General features: G+C 56.4%; 1 protein-coding gene across 5 annotated transcripts in view; it reads right to left on the bottom strand.

Moving 5' to 3' along the window:
• Positions 1 to 27,614, bottom strand: part of RALGPS1 (Ral GEF with PH domain and SH3 binding motif 1) — a 229,697-nt gene that overhangs the window by 188,019 nt on the left and 14,064 nt on the right. For all 5 annotated transcript variants that reach the window (XM_045846480.1, XM_045846479.1, XM_045846483.1 and 2 more), the window contains exons 2-4: positions 16,256 to 16,377; positions 12,992 to 13,099; positions 2,064 to 2,114 (exon numbers count right to left, since the gene is read on the bottom strand). In XM_045846480.1, coding sequence (XP_045702436.1) covers positions 2,064 to 2,114; positions 12,992 to 13,099; positions 16,256 to 16,312 — 216 coding nt within the window. In that variant the 5' untranslated portion in view covers positions 16,313 to 16,377. The remainder of the gene's footprint in view (positions 1 to 2,063; positions 2,115 to 12,991; positions 13,100 to 16,255; positions 16,378 to 27,614) is intronic.

Genomic DNA, 27,614 nt, shown 5'->3' with positions numbered 1-27,614 from the left:
GGCGATTCTGATGTGTAGCCACAGTTGAGAGCCACTTCTCCAAGCGAACAGAATCTTGAGAGCAAAACACCCCTACCTTAATGTCTTGTCACAACTTGAAACCAGCCATGCCTTGGATGAGGTGCCTTCCAAACCGCAGTGCCCGGGGGACAGCCTTGGTCTGCCCCTGCTTGTGCCTCTGACGAACCCGCACCCCGGCCCTCCCGCCGCCAGCCTCCCTGGGCGCACGCAGGTTTGGGGTTCAGGGCTCACGGCACGCTGGACTGCCCTCCCCACTGGGACGAGAATAAAGATCCGAACGTCTGAACCACTCCAGATGAAGGCTAAGCAGCGAACATGATCAGAAATAGTTTCAGCTGAGAACTAAGGTGACCATCAACCCACTACTCCCCCGAAAGGCTCCAAGAGGTAGTGAGTGGGTTGTTTCCGCTGTTTTAATTAGAAAGGACAGGTAACTCCACATTAGATAAAGCAGAAAGAGACTGGAAGTCAGCCAACTCGAGAAAGCAAACAGCTCTGCTCCCCGAACCCGACAGAACCCAAGGCACACGCGCACACACAAACAGCGCAAATCACTGCCCCGTCTCCCCGTGAACGCTGACGGCAGCTAAGGACGCTGGTTCCTTCCTGAGCTCTGGCAGGGGCGTCCAGCAGGCGGCCTGTGGGCCGCATGCGGCTCGGGGTGGCTCTGAATGCGGCCCAACACAAAATCGTAAATTTACTTAAACCACGGTGAGATTTTTTGTGTGTGTGATCACAAGTTGCAATGTCTTTACTGTGTGGCCCAAGACGACCCCTCTCCTTCCAGCATGGCCCGGAGACGCCAGAAGGGTGGCCGCCCGCAAGGGTGAGACGCCAGCTCCCAGGGGCCCGGCCCACCGTCTCACTCTGTATTCAGTGCCGCTTCTCTCGGTCCTGGCAGCTCCCCTCGAGTAACAAGGGCACGCTGGGAGTGTTCGGGAACGCACAGCGGCCACTTTTGGTGGCAGCGGACGCCTCTGACACACACAGCTCTGCAGCCCTTCTCCCTGAAACCTGCCCCCACTCGCGAGGCTGCCCCTCCCGCGGTGCTCGCTCGCCTCGGCCACGCGCCCCTGCCCTCAGTCACGGCACCGCCCCAGACACCTGGCTGCGCCGGGCCGGGGCCGGCCGGGGCCGGGCCTGGGCGGGGCCGGGCCGGGAGTTGCTGGTCTCAGTCTACAGGGCGGCGTAAGTGGGGACCACGTGAACTCGGGCCCCGTGGGGAGGCCGAGTTAAACCGGGCGGGCAGGCAGGAGTGGAGGCCGGAGAGAGGAGAGGGAGGGGCGGGGGCAAGACGCACAGACGGCCTGGACGCTGGCTGGGTCTCCAGGCGGCCTGAGCGCCACGTCCACCCGTGTGCTCTGTGTAGGAACGCCCCTTCCAGCCCCATAATAAGTTCCTCCTCGGCCCGTCACAGCTGCTCTGGAAGGCACTCCTACTCCTTGCTAATAAAGAAGAACCCCGGCTGAAATCCCTATGAAGCCTCGTTATCGACAGCTCGGCATTTCCAGGAACGTTTTAAATCAGCTTGTTTAAGTCAACTTTTTCTCCTTTATTGAGTATGCTGTTTCCACAAATGTACAGTGCAATCTAATGTGAATACGTATGCATTTTGCAGTAGCACCTTGTTTCAAAACCAGACACAAGGCCACTGCCAACATTCGGGATCGGCAGAAAGAAAACTCTCTAGAAGAAACAGTTCCCTCACACCCCCTTCCTGACGGGGACCGCCGCCCGCAGGAAGAGCCTGGGACGAGTAATTAGCGTGGCGGGACCCGGCTCAGGCAGGGAGACCACGGGCACCAAGGGCCGCAGCCCTGCCGGAGGGGACCGGATGTGGGGGCCAGGCGTGGGGACATTCTCTGGGGAGTCCAGACGCCTGACTCAGCGAGCGAGCGCCCTCGGCAGTGGGGCGTCTCTGGGCGCCCTCTTTAACGGGGCTGGGATCGATCGCGTGCGCGTGCAAAGACGTCAAGAGAGAAACCGAGAACGGAGTCACTCTGACGCGGCTGTGGGGACAGCGTAAAGGACAAGGTACAGACCTCCGGCTGGATGGCTTTGAACACGGGGATGTCCATCAGCGTGATCTGGCTCTGCAACGAGAGAGAGAGGCGGCGTTAGAAGACGCAGAGGCAGCTGCTGCGTCATTCTGAGTCTGTACGGAGCAGTCACACATTCTCCAAAGTTACACTCAGCCCCCTGAACAAAAATCAAGACAGAACAGAGTGAAAACACAGGCAAACTTCTAAAACGCCTCTCCCACCCCTCCCCTCATCATCAATCCCGACCACACCCTTCTCTCTCGGATGTGAGATGAACTTAAGGGCTGAGAACAGTTTGAAGTGTGGGACTGGGAAGGAGGGGGACATTTTTTACTCTGGATATTTTTGTACAATTTAAGTTTTTTTTCCACGCATGAATTACTTTTGTAATTTTAAAAAAGTTGGCAATAGTACAAATTAGAATGCTACACAGAGACACCATTACTCTCAATTTAATTTTTTTAAGTTGCGGCTTACAGAAATTGTCCATGTCTTCTGAAGTCTAAGGCTCCTCCAAATTATATGGTAGCACGACATTCAAGACGCCCCTGCAGACCAGTGCGGGACCACAGACTGTTTACTCCGCAGCCCACAGTACATGAGATAACTAGAGAACTGGAGAGCAAGCTTTGGGAAACTCTCATAGCAGTTTGCCACAATACTCTCACTGTACTTTTTAGAGCACTAGTCTTCTGTAGATTGGAGATGGAAGAGAAACGGATCCTTCACCACAGCTAGCTGAGAAGCACTCACGTGGTGGGCACACAGAGCGCGCACGTCTGGTTCAAGGCTGTCCCCGCCGTCAGAAGCCCGCTGAGCAACGTGACGGGGGCGGCACTGCCAGCAACTGCTCAGGCCACAGCGCGGCCTGAGCTGAGTTCACATGACCTGCCCGTCTCCACATGCCACACGGGATGCCGGGCGTCGCACAACAGACACGCTGTGAAGCCCAGGGAAAGGCGAGCGGCCGGCCTTCGGGTGCCTCCGGCAGCAAGAAAACGCCCCCCGTCCACCCAACCCAGGTCAGCGGGGAGGACTCGATGCCCAGGACCGGGTGCGTGTCTGGCGCTGTCGCCGGACAGCGATGTTCTGCGGGACACCCGACAGCGCTCCCAGTCTCAGGTGCCACATCGGGAAAGCGGTAACGACCGTCTCCGTCTTACAGGATCTCAGTGAGAACTCAAGACGCAGGCGCAGAAGGCCGGGCACCTGACAGATGCTGTGTGCACGCGTGTGGGCTGCGGGCGGGCCTGGGCACGGTGTGCGTGCGCAGAGAGAGCAGCCACGCGCACGCGTACGGGGGAGAGCCTCTCTGAGCGGGGAGGGAAGTAGGCAGGCGGCGTCGGTGGAGAGCCCCTCCGTCCCCTCGGGAAGGCCGGTGCTCTTCACGGGCCCAGAGGGGACATGCCGCCACTCAGGGAAGCCCGGCGGAGAGACAGCGGGTCGCGCTGGAGGGAAGCCCTTGGGAAGCCGCCCTCTCCCACCTCCCGGTCCACCCACTGGTGGGGCGAGGGGGCTCTGGACACCAGCACACGTGGATCCGGCCCTCGTAATCTGGGCGTCCAGTGACGACTACGCCCGGAGGCCTCCGGGCCGGCGCGTCTGGCCCAGGCAGAGCAAACAGACTGGCACTTCTCCTGCCAGGCCCGTGGAGACTGCTGGCCCCGCACTCCGCCACTTGGATCGGCTCTGCCGTGGCAGGGAACAGAACGGCCTTGTGAAAGCAGATCTGAGCTGGGAGCTCGGAGGGCCTCGGAAACCCCTCCCGCGGCTCCAGCCCGAGCTAACTCCCATCCCGGAGAGCCGGCAGGATGTTTGCGAGGTCGTTCAGGAAAAGGACCAAAAGTCTGCTAATGTGAAAATGAGAAAACTTCCCCTCCATCCTGCCGTCGGCTCTACGGTTTGCTACTGAATTTCCAAACGGTTTATTAAAATAGTGACTTTATGTTTCATGCACTTTTTGGATGGTCCAGGTTTCGAACATTCTGATCCCTGCTGACTGTAAACCAGAAAATGCGCTCAAGTGTTTTATTCTAAACAAACGGGATCAGCAGGGGTCACCGGGCTTAAAGCAGACGGGCCGGCCCCAAACACGCAACCTGAGGTTTTCAGAGGGCTGCGTTTCCGTCCATCCACTCAATCCCATCCGAGAAGGACGCAGTGTCCAGAGCAAGGATATATCAACATGTGGGAAAAGTCATCCAATTACCAATTTCAGGGCATTTTACCACAAAGCAAACACCTGTGAAACAGGCGGCAGGTGAGCAGTCCTTCCCGGGAACTTGGGGAACCCCAAGGCAGACAGTTTTACCAAAAGCTTGAGGGGGGGCAGTCAAGGTCCTGTCCCGCTCCCCAGCAAGCTCTCAGCCCTCCCTGGGGAGAGGCGCCCCGCTTCCTGGAGAGAAAGGGCGTCCCCCAGGGGTGTGGCGCCGCCGCTACAGAAACACAAGACGACGAGACTCTCTGCTTTCCCATCCTTTCCAAGCAGCGCGCCCGAGGTGGTGCACGGGGGGAGCACGTGCGGGGACCGACGAGAACACTCACGAGCAAGCATCTTACTGGCTTCTCCTCATTTCTGGAAACGAAGCCTCAGCACAGGATGTCCAATTACGCTAGTCACTTGGCAACGCGTTCTTTAATCCTGACCCCTTCTCCCATGTCCTCCCCTTCCTCCAAAATTCCAGCCTTTTAGGGAAATGGCCAAATGCCGCATATCTCAAAACATTTCTGTCGATACGCATCCTTCAGAATGGAGAGACCTCTACAGCACCACGGCGCAATGTGGCCCTTAGGAAAAAGGTGGTATTTTGTGGATAAATGAAAGCTGCTTGGCCAAAAAGAAGAGAGAAATGTCTTGCGCATGTTAAATGCAGTGTGTCTCCTCTCCAGCAGCGGCCCTGGGCCCTCCCTCCCCGGCTGCAACCTCAGTGTAAGGGCCTCCCGGCCCCCAGATAAACTAACAGCAACAACAAAGGCTGTGGGCCAATCAGTGGGGAGCCTTAGGCGGGAAACTCTCTTCCCACGTGCATTCAGATCCCCCTCCAGTGCAGAAGCAGGAGGGCTCCCAGAACACGCACTGACCGGTTCCAAAGACACGTGCCTGCTTCTCCTCCCCGGGCCACGGGAAGCCCGTGTCGGCACAGTTTCGGAACCGGAGTCGAGTGAATGCAAATTAAACAGCAAGATACGCTCCGTCATCCGTCAGAGCCACCCGGGCCGATGGGGCCACGCGCTGCTTCGTCTGTTCTTCTGGGAAAGTGATCTGGCAGTAACTCATGCAAGTTTTTAACTTTCTGTTTTCTTTCAAATGTCAAACTTACAAAAAAGTTGCCAGAATAACATGTTGAACTCTTACAACCTTTCACCTACCTTAACTAATTATTAGCATTTCCCCTCAGCTGCTTTATGTCTATGTATATAATTATACACGCACATTCTTTCTGAACCATTTGAGAGTAAAATGTGAATACGATGACTCTTCGGCCCTAAATCCTTTGGCATGTCACTTCCCGAGAACAAGATGACCCGCTTACATAATGGTAAACTCACCACGGCCAGGAAACTTATCATTAGTGCAACAGTATCATCTAATACACAGTCCACATTCAAAATCTGCTGATTATCGCAATACTGTTTCTCATGGCAGTGCTGTCCTGCTCCAGGATCGTTCGCTGGGTTGAGACATCATCTCCTAAACAGTGAAGTGAGCCCACTGCTGGCCCGGCAACCCGACACCTACAGACAGAACAGCACCGGTGTAGAAGGAGGCTCTGCACAGAGGTCCACACTTCGCTACAGACAGAAATACAGAGGTTTACTGCACCCTCATTTTTGGTAGCAAAAAACTGAAAACCACCTAGAAGGCCATCAAAAGGGACCTGCTGGAGAAAAGAACCCAGGGCATGCCCGCACTCCGGAACGCCATGCGGCCGTTAAAGACAGAGGGTTGGGTCTAGCCGTGCCGACCTAGGAAGATGTCCACGACCCATCGACTGGTGACAGAGACAGGTTCCTGCACGCCTTCCGCTCTGCTCTCAGCCGCTGAGGGGCAAGGGCACTGCGGCCTATCTGTAAGCACCCCCAGGGGATATGAGAACCTTTTCGGTAATTTTAACCCTTTTCATTATAAAGTATCACATACTTACAGAAAACTGCATTAAACAAAGGCATGGTTTGATGACCGATAATAATATTATAAATACACACCTTGTAACCACCACCCAGGTCCAAAAATAGCCACGCCAATCAAGAGATGAACAGACAAAAAGAAAAGTGTGGCACGCATGCACCATGGAGTTTTATCCAGCATGAAGAGGAAGGAACTTCTGATTCCAACCTGCCCGGAGGTGGATGGACCTCAGGGACGCCGCACTAAGTGGAATCAGCCAGTCACAAAAAGACAGATGCTGTGCGATTCCGCTTACAGGAGGCGCCTTGAGTAGTCACTTTCACAGAGACAGAACGTGGAATGATGTTGAGGGCAGTGGGGAATGGAGAGTTGTTCAATGGATACAGAGTTTTGGGTTGGCGAGACGAATACAGTTCTAGAGATTATATAGCACAATAATGTGAATGGGCTTAATACTACTGATCTGTACGCTTAAAAATAGTTGAGATGGTAGACCAGGCCACGTGACTCAGTTGGTTGGGGCGTCATCTCATACACCAGAAGGTTGCAGGCTCGATTCCTGGTCAGGGCACACACCCAGATTTCAAGTTCGATCCCTGGTCCCCGTGAGTACGGGGGGGGGCAACCGATCTGTGTGTGTCTCTCTCACTCTCTCGCATCAATGTGTATGTGTGTCTCTCCCAAACAGATACACATCCTTGCATAAGGACTTAAAAATATGTAGTTAGGAGGGTGTTACATTACATGTAATTCACAATGTAAAAAAAGTTACCTCCGACTTCCTCCCTGTGCCGGGTCCCAACCACGAGTCCCTTCCTCCTGTTAAAAGTCACCACTATCCTGACTTTCCTCATGTCTTTACAATTTTGTCAACCAAGTGTGTGCCAAGGCATCGCAGCAGCATCTTGCCTTTTCTAAAAGTTCACACATACTTTTAAGTTATTTTAATCTACAGGTATTCCCTCCGTCTTCGTGTTCCTTACAAGGCACCTGCTGGAGAACCCAACCGTCTGACCCCCACAGCTCTTCACACTCACGGAGCAGGTGGGCGCGCCCCTCTGCCCTCGGCATTCCCTGCCAGCTGGCGGCTGGGCCCGGAGACTGGATCAGACACCGGTCGGACCCCGTGGCAGCACTGGGGGCGAGTGGCGGTGTGCTGTTTCACTGGGGGGCACCAAATTCCTCTCCTTTTGTGATGTGAGTGGCTGCTGAAGTTCAATGCTTAGATCTGTTCCCTCACTGAAGTCACAAAGTGATGGTATTCTAATTCTATCATTTCTTTCCCATGTATTGACTGAAATAAATTAATAGAGAGAAAGAAACTCTCTCTCATCTGCTATTTAGTTACCCAGAATAGTTCAAAAGTAAAATGCAGGACAAACACTGGATTCTATCCTTATATTTCTCAGTTTCTAAGAAAATAAATTGGCTTCCCATCATCACCCAGTGACGGCCTATTATTTGATGGGTCTCAATCAATTGCAATCACTATCCTTTTCCAGCTCATACTGTCCCATCACTGGGCAGGGGGAGTTCCCTCCAGCTAGCTCCTGAGTCCCTTTGACCCTAGGAGTCCTTGACAGCCTCCTCACTAGTACTGGAAGGACGCACCAGGCTATCTTGAACATGTCGTGCCCCAGACTTGGGACCAACCAGTTATCAGGGAAGCCGTGGAGTCTTTCAGTGACAAATAATATTCCAAGACCACAATCTGGAATTCATACTGATACTTGAATTTCAGATTCAGAAAGTTTTTTCCCCCTGACTTACTCTTTCTGTGTTACCCCTGTATCTCCTTTCTTCCGTATCCAAAGTCCCGGTCTCAAGGACGCAGGGTGTGTAGGGTTACAGGGCCCCATAATCGGGCACTTACTGTCTCCTGCATCATACGCACGATGGTCTCAGAACAACAACACCGACGCGAACGGTGTCAATATAATTACTGAGGAAAGTTATGAAACTTTGCATGTGCTCTCTCCATTCTCCTCCTTTTTATAGCTTGCACCCAATACACTGGTCACACCATGTGTATCACATGGGCACACAGCCACCATACACTATACCTTCTCCCCTTTGACTCCTACTTAGTCTTGACTCTACTATAAGTGCGTGCTGCTTACGCTCCGCCAGTCTTGCGAGGGACGGGTCTCTACCCCTTTCCCTCGCCTGGAGCCTGCCCCCCAGAGGGCTCCTCAGGAAGGGCTCACCGAGGAACACTCTGAGGCCTTGCACGTTCCTAACTGCTTAGCAGCGTCCCTTATACTTGGAGGTTTTGCTGGACATGAAATTTTTGGCTCACATTTTCTTTTCTTTCCTTGATTTATTTGTTATTCTACTTTCTTTTGGCAAAAAGTGCTTCTGTCAACAAGATGAACGGCAATCGGATGTTATTTCTCTTCTAAGCCGTTTGCTGTTTCGTCTGGATGCCTGAAGGGCTCTCTTTTCCTTTAACGTCCAGCGGGTCACCAGGGACACGTCGACGGTGCTGACCGCTCTGGGTTACCGCGGTCATCTTTATCATGCGCTCTTTCGATACATAATTTTAAATCTTTTGTTTTATTTTATGGAACTTCTTTAAGTTGTAGTTTAGGTATCTGTTCAGTTCCATTGCCTTTTTATTCTCCCCTTTCCGGCATTTCTATTGTCTGTGTGTTGGATCTTCTTTGCCTATCGTCAATATCGGTCACTTTTTCTCAGTCTTATTATCTCCTTCTTCATTTGACATTAATAATTTTCCTGCCTCCAGGCGTTTTCTCTTATGTTGATCTATATCTCTTGTGTTTCTTCTAGGTCAACTTTCATTTCCAGAATTGTATTTTTATTTTCACTTCTCTCCTAAATTCTGCCACCTCATTCCTAAAATTTTTCTGCTTCAGATTTCTGTTGTGTAAAGCTCACAGCATAATCTCAGTGTCCCTGAGCTTAGTTTGAATTACAGTTTCCGATTGCTTTGTGGCACGTCTTTTTGGCATTCTTTCATTATCTATAGGGATCTTCTCCTTACTGTTCTTTTATAATAATTTAAAGATTTGATAAAAATAATTTCATCTTTTTTATTTTTATGCAAAATTAGCTTTCCTGAACTTTTTAGGTAGCTCTTCTAACTTCATATAGTTCTCCTTTTGGTGGCCTTCACATAGTGTTCAAAAACAAGCAGTTGCGGCTCTGGCTGGTGTGGCTCAGTGGATTGAGTGCCATCCTGTGAACCAAAGGGTCGCTGGTTCGATTCCCAGTCAGAGCACATGCCTGGGTTGCAGGCCAGGTCCCCATTAGGGGGCGTGCGAGAGGTAACCACACACTGATGTTTCTTTCTCTCTCTCCTTCCCTTCCCTTCTGTCTAAAAATAAAGAAATAATATCATTTTTAAAGCATGCAGTTGCTTTTTGAGATGTCTCACACACACATTTTATTTATTTATTTTTGATTTTATTTTTCCATAACCCTGACTTCCCCTGCCCTGATCCTTCTGACTCCACCCCACACTGGATTTCTCGTTGGCGCAGAGCCCTGCCCTGGAAGTGCGCCCTGGTGGCTTGGTTTCAAGAGAGTGTAGGGGCCAGTCCACAGATCTCTTGCACCCACCAGTCATTCGAGTGCTCAAAATCCTTCTGTTTCCGTTGCCATCCTCACATTAACCTGCCAAACTTCCCAGCGAACTCCGGCTGAAAATTCTGGAGTCCTCCTGTTCTCAAGGTTGCCAGATAGCCCCATGCTCACTGCTGCTTTCTCCTGCAGACGCTGACACTCTGCAGGTTTGGATGGAGGCACGTGCCCAGCACCTGTGCTTCAGGCTGGACGGGGTAACCTGTTGCCCAGCTGTACTGTGGACACTGTGAACGAGTTTCCGAGTGTACTGTGTGGGGACTGAGAAAGATCAAGCTGCTTTGCTCTCGCCACCACCAGCTCCCCGAAACCACGCAAGTGATTTCTGATGGGCTTTCGTATCTCGCTTGTTTCCTTCTTTCATATTCTTAGACAGGAAACTGAAACACCAGGTGGTCCGGTTCGACTCCAACACCTGGCAACTCCTGTGCTTCCCTGGAGACCAAGGACTGCAGGGGACCTGGCGTCGCATCTCCGCTGAGGACACGCCGGCTCTGGCAGGGGCAGCCAGAGTGTAGGCGCTGCACCCTCGAGGCCCTCGCCCCCTCCCTGCAGCTCTCCAGCCTCAGAGAGTTGCCCCGGGGGAGGCCGAGCATCACCAGGGGCTCAGGCTAGACGGTGAGGCCCCGGGTCTCCCCAGGGAGCCCCCTGGGCAGTGTGACTCCATGTGCGGCCCAGTTCTCTGCCACTCCTCACGATGAACAACTGTGAAGGGACCTGAAACCTCATCATTGCTTCATTCCCTTCCTGAAGCGGAGAAATACAACTCAAAAACGCAACAAGCAAACAAAAGCAAATAGAGTCTAGAAGCTCAGCCAGCGGCCAGCAGGGCCCACGAAACCTTCTGAGGAAGAGGCAACAGAGCCTTGAGGGGCGCAGCCCAGCAAGCCGGCCGCCGGCCACGCGCGGCTGTCCGAAGTTCACGGGCACTGAGTTTACGGTGTGCGTTGAGTTCGGAAGACTCACTTTGAAAAAAGGATACAAAGTATTTCAATAATGTTACATTGCTTACATGTTGAAATGATAACGTTTTAAATGTACTAAGTCAAATAAAATATATCTTTAAACCTAATTTCACCTCTTCTCTATGTGACGACTAGAAAATGTAAAAGCCGCAGACAGGGCTCAGGTCACCTGTCTCTCGGGCGGTGCCGGCCTCGAGCGCCAGACGCCCAGGGTCAAGTCCCCGACAGACAGACCGCGCCGCCCACTGTGTGAAGGAAGAGGTGCGTTTGCTAAGAACCTGCCTGTCCACTGGTGTCCTGGGAAGCACGGACACACCCGCCTCACCAGGCTGCTGCGGGAAGCAGGCTGGAAGGGCACGGAGACTCCCGGCGCGCAACCCAGGCGCGGCTCAGACGCGGGAGCCGCCCTTGCGTCCCCACCCGCACGAACGAACAAAACGGCACGCAGACGAAGGGCTCACACCTTTTGCCCACACGCACCTGACCCGGGAGAACCACCTCCTAGATCCCGAGTTTCTTTATTAGAAAACTGGGGGCTCCCGTCTGCCTCACCGGGTTGTTCTGGGGCCTGATGCCTGTCAGTCAGCATGGACTGGCAGAGCCCCGGCCGTGAGCTGGGCACTATTCTGGGCACCAGGGACGCAGCAGCAGACAAGTCAGGCAGAGTTTCTGTCCTTGGGGACTTTATGTTCCAGGAGAAAAAAATGCACCATGGAACGTCATTGAATAACACGATGTTAGGAAGCAGTAAGAGACATGAAGACACGAAAGCAGGGTAAGGGAAGAGGGGGCGGTGGAGCGGTGCTACCGGGAAGTCCTCTCCGAGGCCGGACGTTTGGACAGAGACTGAGGGACACGTGGAGAAGAGCCGTGAGGGCGGCAGGAAGAATGAGCACAGGGCCAGGCCCTGAGCAGGCGATGCAGTGAGTCCGGGGGAGAAAGGCAGCCACCACGTGGCCGGAGAGCAAGCAGACCCGGGCAGGAGAGAGGGCTTGGCCAGACCGCAGCGGGCACTGGAGGCCTGGTAGCAGCTCCGGGTCTCACTCCAGCACGAGGGGCCCACTGCAGAGCTCTATGCAGGCGTGAAAGGGTCCCTCGGACACACCGAAGGAGGAGACGCATGCGGAGCATCAGCGTGGCCTGGGCGAAGGGGACATGGGAGCCAACGATGGTGGGGCGACAAGAGGGAGCCCGGTCAGCTCCCGTGGCACCCTGGGGGGCAGGGAACCTGTTGGAGCAAGGGGGGCAGGGTGACGTGGGCCTGGGACAGGGGACACTCCTGTGGTTCTGTAGGGACACGTAGCCCTGGACGGATAGCACCCCCAATCAGGCCCCAGGCCGGCTGGAGCCAGTGTGCTCTCTCAGCCCGTGAGGTGCAAAGGGCAGAAACTGAGTCACGGCAGGACGAGGAGCCAGCTGTGCCCTCCACCACAAGACCGCCACCTCGGTCACACCGCAGCAGCACACTGGCTGCAGAAAAAAACACGTTTTTAAAAATTTACCATTATAAAAATTGCCCAAATAATACTGTGTATTATTGTAAAAAACAAAACAGTCATTATAGAAATTTACAAATAAAAATAAGAAAAATTAAATTCCAATTACCTAGAATCCTATAACCAGAAACTACAGTAAATCAAATGTTTGGCTGTATATATCCCAATACTTAACATATGTAAACATCAGCCCTGGCTGATGTGGCTCAGTGGATTGAGCACCGGCCTGTGACTCAAAGGGTTTCTGGTTCAATTCCCAGTCAGGGCACATGGCTGGGTTGAGGGCCAGACCCCCAGGAGGGGGTGTGTGAGAGGCAACCACACACTGATGTTTCTCTCCCTCTCTTTCTCCTTCCCTTCCCTTCTGTCTAAAAATAAATAAATAATACCTTTTTTAAAATATGTAAACATTAAATCTAGACCTTTTCTTCTGCAAATATAAATATGTGTGCATTGTGCATGCTTTCTAAAAATGGCATTGTTCCCTATAAATTGTGCTGGAACTGGCTCCTCCCACTATTCACATGTATGTGTAGGCCTCCCAAGGTGGTTCGTTTCCAGGTCGAAGGCGTCCTGTTTAACACTGGGTGGTATTTCAGAAAGAATACTGTGTTCAACAACCCCCTGTTGGTGGGTATACACATGGCCTGTCTCCAGCCTGGGCAAAAGCCCTGAGCAGTGACCCCCTCCAGCACCCAGCTGTGGGCCCGGAGCCCCATGGGCTCTGTTACTTACAGCAAACTCCTCGGGAGTCACCTTCAAGACATCGAAGACCACGGCGTCGTAGCTCTTGCTGGCATAGTCGCAGCTCTGGCCCTCCAGAGAGTCTGAGCTGCTGCTGCCCTGGGGAGGAAGGGGGAGACGGCGCCACCTGAGCAGCCTGGTGGACGCCAGCGCCACCGCCCCCCACTCCTCAGAACTGAGGCGGCCAGGGTGACGGGCTGGGTCCTGGTGAAAGCTTCCGCTGCTCAGTGCTTCGCTCTGAGCGTGCCTGCTCCAGGCACAGTGCTAAACACTTCATACACACAATCTTACTTCATTCTCGTAACAACTCAGTATTTTCCTTCCCGTTCTGCAGCGAAGGAAGCAGGGGCAGTGCCACCTTCCCAAGGCACGTCAGCTAGGAGAGCGAGGAACGAGGGAGTGAACCTGTCCTTGTATCCGCCCAATCCCAGCACGCACACCCTGCACACTGCAGCCCACCTGCCCCCACTGGCTGTGTGGGGGTGAGGCCCAGCCCACCCCTCCTGCAGAGAGCCAGCTTCCACATCTTGGGGGCCTGGGGTCTTCTGGGGTCCCCTGTTTTGTTGCATCTTGCAACCACCACCTACTTTCACCATTTTTTTTCCTACCGAAGTCACTGCAGGGAATTGTCACACACAATGTTAAAACTGGCTCTAAAGGCTTATTTCGAGCATGGGCCACTCGGAATTCAAAGCCTGTTCACTGATGAGGTGAGAGGCAACCAACTGGCGTTGGCACCGGGCACGCAGGTTCTGTTTAGTGGACGCCTCGTCGGGGAGAACACGGCGGGCCCTGCGAGCGAGGGAAGAGTGTCCCGGAGCAGAGCACGCTGGGGCCCCCCAGCTGCGGCCGGCTGTGTGAAACCCAACCCTGCAGGGGTCCCAGAACGTCAGACGCGCCTTCTCTTCAACTGCATTTAATTTCATCGAATTCTACTTTGGGGAACCAATCACACTTACCACCCCAAAATTGTGCCCCATTCATAAATGGTTTTATTCGTCTCAGTCCATGAAGAGGGATTTTGTGGTTTCCATTAACCTCAACATCTTGGACTGGGACTCAGAGAATATGCTTTTAGTAATTCCTCTTTATTTCACTCTTTCCAAAATGCCTCTATCTGGAAAAACTTTGCAATCTTACTGGAAACTGGGGTGTTTTTCGGCCAGTGAGGGAAACCGGTAGTCAGCAACTGAAAACGTGCGGTCAGAAGGAGAAACAGAAACTCAAAGCTGTAGGTTTTCACAGGACTGTGTCATTCCAGGGTCTTACAAGCGCGTCTGCCCGACCAGAAACCCTAGACGACCCGAAGAAGCCGTGTGAGGTGGCGGCGGCGAAGGGCGCCGAGGTCAGACGGGCCAGCCCCACGCGAGCTGCTGCCTGACCTCCGGCGCGCGACTTCGTGTTCCGAGTCTCAGTCGCCGTCTGTGAAACGGCCCCACTGGAACCTGCTCCCAGGGCTGCTGTGTGGGTGGTAGGGAACGAAGCTCACAAAGCGACTGGCAGAATCCTCTGCCCTCCCCGTGGGGAGACGCTGACCCTAGGGCTCGGGGGCCTGGGTGGGCTCGGCTGTGGCTATTTTAAGAGTGGTGCGGGGAGCAAGACAGTCTCCCCTGAGGAGAGGCTGTGTCACACTTTTGAAAGGAGCACCGAGTCCTCCTGACCGCCCCTGGAACCCCTGGAACGGGCGGCCTCTCCCGCCCCGTGGTCTCAGCCACGCCCTGAGCAGACACGCACCTGCCGTCACTCCGCACGTCCGCCCCCGCCCTCCAGGGGGCAGGCCGAATCGCGGGACAGTGCAGGTTTTCTCCAGGGCGGAGCAGTGCCATCACGGTGAGGGGCACGCTGCCCACGGGCCACGGGGGCCTGGCTTTGACCGGCTACATGATGTGAGGCCAATTCACCCCGCTCTCCCTGCCTCGGTTTCCCCATCTCTAAATGGGGGCACAGCAATGGTCCGCACCTCACTGGGTCACCACGGGGACTGAGTGAGGGAGTGCCTGTGGGCCGGCAAATGACACTGCCTGGTGTGCAGTGAGCACGAACCTCGGGTGCACATGTGTGCGTGCACGTGTGTGCGCACGTGTCCTTCAGGCACCCAAGGTCACCGAGCACTTCGACTGGACACACGCTCACTCCCTCCTTCAGCAGATACTTATCAAGCACTCACCACGTCCTGGTGTATGTGTGTGCGTGCACGCACGCGTACAAACACACGCAGAGAGCAGAGAAGGAAGAATGCTCTAAATGGAGCATACATCGTAAGTAGAAACAGAAGTCTGATTCCTCCAGCCACCACGGAGTCCTCCCCTGGGATTCAGGGCTCACACCTTGCCTGCAGTGCCCATCGTGTCTGCCTCGAACCCTCGCTCACACAAGGGTCCTTGTTTAATCAAAAGCTGCCCCAAATACACTCACTGCTGGTGGGGGGCGGGGGCAGGTGGTGATGATGCCCTGACTTTATTTAAACCTATATTGGCACCATCAGGGAATTGTAAAAGGCGCCCACAGTCTGCTTTTCAGAAACACAGATCGAAATAGGGAGACTTCTGAAAGGTGCACACAAAACAAATTAGTTCCTGTGACTGTCTAGCTGATCACACAAGCTCACTTCGAAAGCCCAGCTCAACCGTGAGGCCCTTGTGAGCTCAGAGCACCGAGCGCAGCCAGCCTGTCTGTCACAGGACCGGGCGGTGCACCCTGGACGTGGTGGCACCCCGGGGCCCCAGGCGGCACCCACTGCCCCTGCATGCCTCTGTTCCACGGCTGAGTTCGGAGAGCAAGCCCCCTGAGCCCCCGGGAAAAGGCCCTCGCCCAGGCCGCTCACAGACCGCCGGCCGGTCCTGACAGCCGTTCCCCACCGCGCAAGGTAAACAGGAAGACAGGGCCAGCTGGAGTCACTTCGGTCTGACTTCATTCCGGAATGTGTGCCTTACAAGCAGCAGCGGCTTTTCTGGGGAAAGGTCTGATCTCTCCTTGCGACCCAACTGGAATGTGGCACTTGCTAGGACTGGACTGGGTATTTGTTTTTCTTTGAAGGGAACAACTTCAGAAAACACACTGATCCCCCGGACTGACTGCCTCCCAAATCTCACGCCTGGCGTGGCCAGGGGCCTGGGCGCGCTAAGAATGGTGGTATTCACAGAGCCCCCAGCCTTGCTGCCCGGGACTCCTCGGGAGCCCGGGTGGGCTGAGAAGAGCCCCGCCCCCGGCCCCGGCCCCTGCCCCTGCCCCTGCCCAGGTGTCGCAGTCTCGTACCTGCGGAGTGGCGGAGGTGACCAACACGCTAGCCATCAGACCATTCCTCTTGTACATAGTCTCCAGGCCACAGGGAGCTTCAGGGCCGCCTCTGCCGGGGACATAACCTGTCTGCAGAAGCCCTGCAAGGCAAAGGAGCTCGTGAAAACCAGCCCTGCACCGAGACCCCGCCCCCGGGGAAAAGGTGGGTGAGGCTTGAGCAGACGACCCTACGGGCGACCTTTGAAGAAAGGGGATAAGCTGGCGGCCTTCAGGCTCAATATGGCCCACAGGTGTAGCTTGTTGGGCACCTATAGGTTTGGGGATTTTTTTAATTAATCCCCAATTTTTAGAAATTAAAAGGTTTCACACAGAATTCTGGATTTCTGACTTTTGCTGAAAACAGGGACTCCCGGCAGCAGCGGGCCCGCCTCCTGCCTGGCCACCCGCAGCCAAGCCCAGCAGAGCTGTCCCGCAGGCGCCAGACGTCGCAGCCTTCGTGTGAGAAGGCAGGCAGGCCGGCGAAGGCGGCGGCCGGACGCTGCTGTTCCCCCCCCCCACCCAAACCCGTGCGCCAGCCCTGGGACAGGTCCTGCCACCACGGCCACCTCACGCGCGGGGAACCTGCGGCGCGGAGAGCGAGAGCAGCTCGCGCTTCGGTGCCTTCGCTCACGCGGTCCCACCACCCCGTGGTTGTTGGAGACCCTGCTCAAGCGCCCTTCCCCCGCTGCCGTGCCCGGCCCACCCACAGCCAGACCCGCTGCCCTCACGCCGATGTGCACACAGTGCGAGCAGAGCATTTATCACATCGCTGCGCCGCACAGAACTGCAGCCACACCAACTTGTGAGCAGCAAAGTGACGGGGCGGGGAGGGGGGATGTAGACGGGGGGGGGGGCAGGGGGAGGGAAGGAGAAGGCAGGGGTGGCCATGGGAAGCCAGCTGCAACTACCCGGGCAGCAGATGAGGGGAGGCAGGTCCCCTGAGCTAAGGTTGTAGTGGTGACGCCGGGGGGGGTGGGGGGGGCGCTGAATGACAGTAAGGACAGAGATTCACCAGAAACGGATGAGGACCCGGGGGGACGAGCTGAGGGCGAATGGTTTCTCGCTGGCGGTACCAGAAGGATGGCAAGGGACAGAGGTGCTGTGGCAGATGCGCAGGGAAAGGTGATGAATTTAATCTGGGACAGGCTGGACCTGCGCGTGGTGCCCACGAGAAAACCAATCCTGGAGAGCAGGGTAAGCCCGAAGGTCCCCGGGAAAGGCGGCCTGGAGGCAGATGGGAGAGAGGGAGGTGGCGCTGTGCTCTGGACGCTCTCTGCATGCCCACCACGCTTCCTCCGGGCAGCCGGGGCTAGCACGGCAGACAGAGGGCTCGCTTCCAACCTGAAGCCTGCCTGTCTCGCCACTGACAAAATCAGCCTAATTAATGGGCAGCAGCTCTCAGACGAGCGGTATTTCACATGCTGAGGAAACACAGAAGCAAGCAGGGTGGAAGGTCCTTTCCAGGGCCCAGAGGAACCCCGCCCACGCCCCCTCAGTCCCTGGGGCCTGGCCAAGTCCCAGCTCCTCGTCAAGAACCAGACTCCCGACCAGGAAGTCAGCCTGGCTCAGGCCCCGCTCTCAGAGCCCTTTCTCAGCCCCACAGGGGCCCCCGGGGATGGGGACCAAGCCTCCCAGGCCGGACTGATTGGACCCCAGTGGCCACCTCATTCTCCTGGGACCTCAGGACCCTGAGATGCCAACCTCTGCTGGTTAACCAAACTGAGGCGCCGTGCCCTCAGGCGCGGAGGCTGGCCAGACGCTGCTGGGCGCCAGGACAGTCGCTCAGAGGGAGCTGCTCAGAGAGAGGCCCAAGAGAGGGCCGGGTCTCGAAGACAAGGCGAGCCCTGGGCCTGGTTCCCCGTCCTCTGTATTAGAGGCCTCTTTCAGGGTCAGTCAGACTTCCAAAAGACCTTGACCAAGACTATTTCCTAAGCACCAAGTTCATTCATGCCAAGCCAGCAGAAACGTGACCCGGAAAATGCAGGGGCCCCTCTGAACGGGGATGGCGTGTGCCATCATCCATCTGCCCATCTGTCCATCCGTCCATCCATCCATCCGTCCACCCTAGGGCTCCCACGTCAGGGAGGCGCTGTCCCAGCTGGGAGTTCCGAACCGCTCTGTGCCTTGGACCCTGGGCAGCCTGATGGAGCCTCGGGGCCCTTCCTCACAGAAATGTCTTCAAATGCGTAAAATAAAGTTACGCAGGGAGCTGATTACACAGGATTACTCAGGAAACCGGCTATACTAAAGCACAGTCATTAAATTACTTTCAAAACAATGTGTAATGCAGTGATATATGTACTTCTTTGAGTAAGGGAACAGACATGTACACATTTGTTATCGCGCTAGATAACAAGACCCACCGGTCGGCCTGAGGACCACCGCGGTTTCTGAGCAGTTGTGCGCACAGGCGTTCGGAGACGCCCGTGGCTGTTACGTGACACGCAAGTATCTGTGACTTTCACTGGTGACCAAGTCCCAGATGCCATTCATATTATTGTGATTCACTGTCCGTATCAGTAACTGAGAGAAATTCTCTACCTCACTTAGAAGTCTGCGAAACTGAATGTCATGTTTTCCCCACTCAGCGGCAGAAGCGCCTGGTCAGCAGCCCCGTCCCAGGCACTGGGCAGGCGCCAGCCCCACAGCGTCCGCATTCCAGGCCGGGGGTGGGGAGCACTCGTGAGCCGAGAAGATCCTCTCGGGCAACGAGAAGTGCCTTGGAAAGTGAGAGAGAGTGGAACACAGTGTTTGCCGGGTGGTCAAGGCAGGGCTCTCTGCAGATGTGATACTGGAACTGACCCTGAGGCAGGGGTCGGCCACGAAGCAAGCGCCGTTCTCTGCAGAGACCCTGAGACTCGCACGGGCTGAGCAGCTGCGGGGAGGAGGCGGATGGTCGTGGCTGGGGCTTCCAGCGTGGGAGGCAGCGGACAGATGGGCTGGGGCCGGGGCAGGACGGGCCTTGCAGGCCTCGGTGGGCAGCCTGGGTCTTATCTGGAGCGCCCCGGAGGGCTCTGAGCAGGGGAAGACCACAGCAGCTGCTGTGCAGAGAACCGGGTTGCAGAGCGACAAAAAAAAAAAGAAGGAGCAGTGAAGCCAGGAGTGGGTAGGGGATGCTGATGACCCGCAGGGACAGGCGTGGGCTTGGGAGGGGCTGCAGATGGACGGGGGCCTGTGAGGGCGAAGGACAGGAGGGCGGCCTGAGGCTGTCGTGCCGGGGCGGACACTGACCTAACAGCCGCACTCGGATCAGCAGTTCACTCGTTCGTTCACCTCGCGCCCGGCCCCGAGACCCCCGGCAGGGCGGACCAGCTCTGGGAAGACGGCCCTGCCCTCCAGGGCCCTGCTGGGCAGAGGGGGTGGGAGGGAGTCCAGTGAGGACAGATGCCGTCACCAGTCACAGGTCCCCCTTGGCAGGGTCAGGGGAGACGGCGCTGGGAAGGGCCACGGAGCTGGGTCTTTTATAAAGGATGAGTGGGAGCGTTTCCAGGGGAGGGCAGCGAGCGCGGAGGTGTGAAAAGGCACCTGAGGGGCCGGTGGCCAGGAGAGCAAGGGAGCAGGCTGCCCCTCCCCCTTCGCCCCGCCCTGTGTCCACCTTAGACCAGCACCGGCCCTGCAGGCAGGCAGCCAAGAAGCCGGGCGCAGGGTCTGTTTAGCAGAGGGCTGCAGTCGCGGCAGCAGCATAGGCCCCTGGCCGCCCACTCGCCGGTCCACCCAGCCCGGCGGACCTTGCCCTGAGCCATGAGCTGAGCAGTGCCATCGGGCTGGGCCCGGCCTGGGGGACTTCTCATGCGGCCTGGTCAACACGGTCACCCCGACAAGTCAGTAGGCGCTTTGTTTCAGGCTCTGGCTAGGGCTTTATACACATTAATTTTTTCCTTTTAACAAATGAGGAAACTGGCGCCCAGAGGGGAGTCGCAGTGTAACTTGGGGGTGCGTTTCCACGTGCCCGCACTGACGCCAAGAGCTTCTTCAGTTCGGCCATACTGGTATGCACACACCCAAACCCTCCCTCCTCCCCACCCTGCCCCCGCCTCTCTCACCACACACACACACACACACACACACACATTCTCTCTCTCTCTCTCTCTCTCTCTCTCCCCCCCACCCCCACCCCCGCCCCCTCAGGCGGCCAGCGCCTCCTCGGAAACCACAACCCTGCTGGAGAAAGAACGGTTCTCATGACGTAACTCCGCAAGCGCGTGGCGGCAGTGGCAGGACCACAGAACGACCCGTCCCACGTCTCTGCTCCTGCACGGCAGTCTGGTCTGGTGTGTGTGGGCTCCCGAGGAGGGCGGGGCAGGAAAATCCCAGACCCAGCGCTGGTTTCCTTCCAAACTCAGGATCCCGCTCCGGTGTTCCAGGCTCAGGAAACCAAGGAAATAACACGAGGCCGTCTGGGACAGACTGCTGCGAGGAAGGCAGAATAACCACTTTTTCCTAAGCTTATGGAGGCTGTTTCAAAGCAAATACACACATCCAGGAACGTTCAGTTACAAGGGAGCGATCTCTTCCAAATGTGCAGACGAGCATGGGAACGGAGGCCAAGCCCGGTCCAGGGCCTGCTCCCTGGCCGTGGGGCAGCTGCACTCCAGACGTGGTCGGGGCTTGCTCCGCCGTCCTGTGTCGGAGACAGGAGCTGCGACAAAGACGCAGAGGAAGGACACAAACAGGGTTCTGCCCACACCCCCTCCTCCGGTTTTCGGCCCCCTTCAGGAGCGGTGAGTGTGCGTGCACGCACACACAGACACGGGACTGGGCTCTCTGTTGCCAAAAGGCTCCCCCCACAGCAGCTCTGGGGCTGGACCACCTGCCAGCAGCTCCGGAAGGCCGGCCTTGCTCAGGGTGGCACTGCTGCTCCCTCCACCTCATCCTGACCCTGCCCAAACTAGCCAAACCTCTCTTGCTGGCCAGCAGCGGCGTCTGGCGGCTTTCGAAGACAGGCCTGGCCGTGAGCAGCCAGAACTGCAACGCCATCGTTCACCGCGGTGCTCGCCCGCACCCTCCCCCACTCCTGCCACACCGTCCCGCCGGACGGACGTGCGACATCCGACAGCTCAGCTCCTCACTGAGGGAGAGGGGGTGGGGGGGCGCTGGTACGTCCGAAGGCCACTGCCCCCTCGGGGGACAGAGAGCAGCAGCCCGAGGCCGGGGGAAGGCTGGGAACAGAGACTGAGAGTCTGCAGACGCCCTAAAAGGGTGGTGAACCACGGAGCTGAGCGGGCCGGGTGGGAAGGGCCGGGACGGGCCTCTTCCTGGCCCGGGGAGGTGCCCCCGGTTACGGGGCCGAGGGAGGGCTGGCAGAGCCGGGCAGCGGTGCGCGGGTCCACGTGGCGGGCCCGACCGAGCCCCCACGGCCGCCCGCGGAGCACCAAGGCCGGAGGAGCAGGGCTGAGGGAGGCCCGGCTCGTCCTCAGAAACCTCGAGTCCCGCCCAGGGTGCCTGCCCTTTTCAGGCAGGAGGGCTTCCTGAGTGTTCTACAGAACAGCAGTACATGTGCACGTTAAAATCACATAAACCGGGAAAAAGGTACAAAACAGAAAAGAAAGGCTCCCCCGCCGACGGCCGCTGGTCCCTGCGCCCGGGCTCACGCAGCCCACACGGTGTGGGCAGCATTTAGGCGCACACCCGCATCTGCACACGTGTGAGCAGACGTGCAGGTTACAAACGTACGTGAAAATGCACTTCACAGACCTTCCTTCTCAACACTGACAGGACCTGGGTTCTCTCTGTGACATCTGTTAAGAAAACCAGTTGATAAGGAAAAGCTACGATAACTCACCAACACTTTTAAATGGTTGCGTGGTTTAATAATCACAGCAGTAGCTACGTAATTTGGACAAGAGCAAGCCATGTTTACGCGCCCAGTCTTCGGTCCGTGGGCGCCCTCAGAGCACACCCGGACTTGTGGCGGTGGGGGGTGGGGGGCACTCGAGGCAGCCGGCAGCTCGACGCCCTCCGTGCCAGCAGCTCCCCTGCCCCTGGAGAGAGAACGGCGGCCGCCGCTCACACCCGCCCTGGAGCAGGCGGCCCGGGAGGCAGGAGAGGCCGATTCCACAGGAGCGCCAGCCAGCCGGGCCCCGACAACGACACCCGGGCCCGAGGAAGTCCCTCGGATGAGACGCTTTCACTCAACACACGTGTGCGACAGAAGCACGGGACCAGACCACGCATTTCGTTCGACGTGGGTGTGCCGTGGCCCTCTGGACAGACCAGGGAACTGTCACAGGCTGGAGGAGACGGGCGAGACTCAACAACTGAACGCAGGAAGGAGTCCTGGACTGAATCCTGGCGCAGGAAAAAAGCAGGAGGACGCTGGGGACACCTGGAAAAGGCCGTGGTTCAGGCCACGGAAAGGCTCCTACGTTGACTCACATAACTAACTACGTTACGTGAGCTGTGCCACGTAAGCTGCGTGCAGGGGATACGTGAATGTCCTAATTCCTCTGCAGCTTTCCTCTAGGTCTACAGTTATTTCAAAGTAAAAAGTTTGAAAGTGCAAAGGGATTCCACACCCTCACACCCCATTCCACCCCCAGCACACACGCAGTCTGCACACCCAGGCCCTCAACCAGGGGCTCCCTGTCTCCTGCCCTCGCCCCGATTCCGGAGTCGCAGCTCCGGGTGCACAGGCTCAGGGATTTCACCCCCGTGCCGTGTGGGCCCATCACGCGCTGTCCGTGCTGCACGGAGGATGGGGGCCGGGGGCAGTTGCCCCCATGGAGCAGGGCATCCCTCTCTCCGAGTCCCTGCCAAGCTCAGGGGACTTACCTGGTAAGGGTCCTGCTCACTAACCAGGCCGCACCCTGCAGAAGCATCGCTGAGAGCCGAAAGGTCACACACCCGGTTCTGGGCCCTCCCTTCTCCCCACGTGCTGCTTTGAGACCCCCGACGGGAACAGGGCCCTGCACGGGCTCCACCTTCTCCAACTCCCTCGTCTACCCCTAAGTACACAAAGTGTGTCCCCCCGGCCTGCACATTCCTGGGCGCTGCTGCGGGCCAGAGGGAGGGACGGGCCCAAGGTGCAGATCAAGCTTCGGGGGTGTGGGAGGCCCCGGGGGCAGTAAGCCCATCACTTGCTTCAACCAGCTTTGACCCGAGAGCCCTAGTTCAGGGCCCCAGCCTGGCCCAGCTGAGAATGCAGGCGTGCTGATTCTCCTTCGATGCTGTTCCTTCTGTGGTCGGGGACCTCAGGAACCTCGAGGGGAGAAGCAGGTTGGCAGAACAGGACGCCCACGTTGGGGGCCTTCCTGACAGACACCACTGACTCCTGACACAGAATAGAGGAAAGCTGTCTCCAGGGAGTGAGGCAGTGGGCGAGGCCCACCCGGAGGAGGGCAGGGGGGTGGGGTGGACCGTCTGGTGCGGGGCCCAGCCCAGGAGACGAACAAAGGGCCCCCCACGAGGTTGGAGCCAAAGTTTACAGGAAACATCCACCTGGTTCTCAACTGTCTTCAGGTACCAGCCCACATTCCGTGCGCATCAGTCAGCGGGCAACTTTGGTTTCGAGGTCACAAGTAGGGCTCATACATTTGTCTTCCCCTCTTCAATGCTCGTGGAAATGACCAAAGAAATAGTGAACACGGGGAACAAGAAACAGGTTGCAGCCCTGGCCGGGTCGCCCAGTTGCTGAGAGTGCTGACCCCATGCACCACACACAGCTGAGGGTTCAAGCCCCATCAGGGCGCATGCCAGAACCAACCAATGACCGACTAAGTGCACAACAATGCATAACGAAGCGGAACAACAAATCAATGTTTCTCTCTCTCTCTCCCCACTCCCTTTCTCTCTCTAAGTCAGTAAATTAAAAAAAAAAATAAGAAACCAGAAATTAAAAATTCCTACAAGCAGCAAATAAAGTTGGCTTGAGGGATAAGCTGTGAGTGTTAGACACCCAGCCATAAAATCAACAGTTTCCTCTGTCCAAATGCTAAATGGCTAGAAATGGATTGGCACAAGCGCCTACTAACAAAAATAAATATATCTGGAAATAAGCTCTAAAAGTAATGCACAAACATCATTTGAAGCAAATGATGACGTTTTACTAAGAGACAAGAAGGTTTAAAAACCAAAGGAGAGAGATTTTACTTCTCCTAGCAAGGAGACAATGCTGGACAGGCGCCCGCTCTCCCCAAGCGGGCCGTGTAAAAAATGTAGGCGCATCCTAAATCCCAAGGGAATTCACTCCAGAACTCAACAAACTGAGTTGAAACCTCATCTGGAAGAACAGTTGAAGGTAGCTAAGGGGTTTCCAAGGGAGAAGCGCAAGGAGACGGCCCGGTCCCCAGGAAGCCCCATGGAGGACGAGCGTGCCCGCGGGACAGAGCCAAGTCCAGGGCGCGGGACCAGGGACGCGTGAGGGCCGACGGCGGATCGCGACGGCGCTCCGAAGAGCGGGAAAACTCAACAAATGTCCACGAAGCAACGGACTATCCACTTCAGGGGGGATTCATTTAAAATTTTATCCAGTATGATAGATAAGAATACCGTTTTTTAAACTTATGTTTGTCAAACTTTTTAAGAAACGATTTTATTTACTTTACCTTTAGAGACAGGGGCAGGGAGGGAAAACGAGAGAGGGAGACACGTCGATGTGCCAGAGAAACACCTACCACTGCCTCTCGCACACCCCCAACCTGGGACCTGGCCCACAACCTAGGTATGCGCCCTGACTGGGAATCGAACCAACAACCCTTCCGGTAAGGGACAAGGCCCAACCGACTGAACCACACCAGTCAGGGCACGGAATAAATTTCTGATGGATTAAACATTTAAACAAAAACTCCCCATAAAAATACTAATAAAAACACAAATCTCTTTTTATAATTTTAGGGTAAATAAGTCTTCTCTAGGGTGATATAGAAGCCAGAAAACGGAGGAAAGAAACTATTGGTAGATTTAACTATATTAAAAATCACAACTCCTGACTAGGTGAAGACATTATGAAAAAGACAGAAAACCAGAAAACTGGGGGAAGGGTGTTTGTGACGCCACGTGACAGATGACAGCACCACCCCCTTAACGCGGAAAGAAGCCCCTCCAGGAGCTGCGGCTCAGCTCCCGCAGACGGGTGGTCCCGGGCCCAGGCTCGCCACCTGCAGGAAGGCTCGCCACCTGCAGGAGGAGCAGCTGAGCGCGGCGCCCTTCGCAGGTGTGCGGCGTGCAGTGTGAGGGTCACCGGACTCGCTGGGCGTGAGGCACTGAGCCGGGGTCTGCGGAGCACGGAGATCGCAGGAGGGCGGGCCACCGGGGGCGTCCAGGAAGCTCCGTGACTGCACTCCGCCCACAGGAGGCAGGAGAGCACTGGGAGACCGCGTCCCTGTGTTTCCGGGCAGGCCGTCGGAGCCCGCCCCCTCGAGGGACACTGGGCAGTGGTTTGAAAGAATGAGACGGATCAGTGTTTACGGGTGGAGAAACGTCCACAAATTCGGGACGTGTTAACATTCTGGCAACGCGCGTTTACTGGAAGTCCAGCGTGTGTCAGGCACTGGTCAGGCGCTGGGCACCGAGCAGTGAAGAAAAAGCCGCAGACAGACAGTAAGTAACAAGAAAGCATCCAGTCAAACATATGGCTCGTCAGCTGGTGAGAGGGACGACAGCACAGTGGGAGCGGGGGACGGGGAGAGTGGGGAGGGCACAGGGTTGCCACTCTGAAGGGGCGGGGGACGTCTGAGAGGCCCTGCTGAGAAAGGGACACTTGGGCGGGGTTTGAACTGTCTCTGCACACACGTGCACACACGTGAACACACAGAAGTCCGTAAGGATATCCACTCAACTGTTCCTTAACATGGCCTCTTAAGGTATCATTGTGAAACACTTTCTCTTTCTACTTTTTGTACACCTCTGTTCGATTTCTTTTAAAATCATCATGGCAAACACCTTCGAGTAGCACAGCGTTTAAAGAGAACACTGGAAGTGAACTTCCACCGACAAGCACTTCAAGGAGGGCTCACCACTGGCTATTGCAGGCTGAGGAGGTCCGAGTGGGATGTCCGGTGCTGTGGCGCCACCTGGTGGCCACGTCCTAACCGAGCCATCTCGTTTCCAACTGCGAAAAGGAAGCAGGAGGCAAGACGCACACCTGTGTGAAAACCCACCTGCCCTGTGGACGGGGGCTGGCAGGGAAACGGGCAAACACACGCAGTGTGATTTGTGGGGGTGGCAGGCAATGGTGGGCTTTATTTAGCTTAGATTTTCAGTCACGGGCTTATAGTCATGCTTCATTCTTTTCTGTGCAACTGCAACGGAGCGGCCCTGCCGACAGCCGACCGTGCTTGCTCACCTGAGGGACAGGAGACAGAGCTGTGTGGCACAGACACAACCAAGGTCGTGTGCACGTGTGCCCGCAAGAAGGCTGGGGGATTCATCAAGCAGAGTGACAGGCCTTCAGGCACTCGGTGCGTGGTGGGGGGAGGGGTCTCTCCCAACAGGAGTGCCTGGGGGACCCGGTCCCAGGAGTCTGGCCGGGATGAGCAGCCACAGCCCGGCCCTCGCACGACTTCCCACTAGCTGAGCACGCGCACAGACTAAAGCGTGCCTCCTCGCCGCAGCCCGGAGCAGACTGAGGCTACATACGGGGAAGCCACGTGGGAGGCGCCGAGGGCTCTGCCTGGAATCCTTGTCTCTTCTCCTCCGACCTTCAGGTGTGGGTCAAGGGCCCCTCCTCCGTGCACCCTCCACTTAGCCTGCCGCAGCATCTGTCCCCACGTCACAGCACTGCTCCCTCTGGGCACCTCCCTGCTGAACCGGTGTCATGCCCACCTCATCTTCCCTCGGGGTCGGGACTTGAAAGTGCAGCAGCTCTGGGTCTGAGTCCAGGGGCTGCCGTCGACCACTGACGAGGCGGCTGGCAAGCGCCTCGAAGCTGCAGTGTCCCCTCCGCACAGAGGGGCATGGGACTGTGCTCACCTCACGAGAGCATTCACTAGCAGCCCCAGTGAGCGCTCAGCAGCACTGGGTGGTGGGGGGGAGGGGCGGATGCCAGGCACCTGTCCAAACACTTTATGTCCTAAGTCCCTGAGCTGAGGCCACCTCTGTGGAGTGCTGATCCCAGTGACTGGCTCAGTTACCCCAGTTCTCAAGAAGAGTACCCAGCGCAGTCCGTTGTGTTCACAATGAAAATGCACGAACTATGCCCCCCGCCTGCCATGGAAAGGAAGGGGTCAGGTCAGAGTAAGCCCACGATGCTTAAACCACCCCACCAGCACCCTTAGCCACCCGATTGGCTGCCAAAAAAAAATGGCTCAAGAACTGTGCAAAATGACTTCACAGAAGGTGCTCGGGCAGATGGGCAGATGCAAACACCTGTGCAGCACTGGGAGAGGGACAGGGGAAGGGA

This window comes from Phyllostomus hastatus, unplaced genomic scaffold (assembly GCF_019186645.2).
Source record: "Phyllostomus hastatus isolate PE091 unplaced genomic scaffold, TTU_PhHast_1.1 phas_contig_495, whole genome shotgun sequence".
NCBI lineage: Eukaryota > Metazoa > Chordata > Mammalia > Chiroptera > Phyllostomidae > Phyllostomus > Phyllostomus hastatus.
This window is presented reverse-complemented; position numbering and strand designations above follow the sequence as displayed.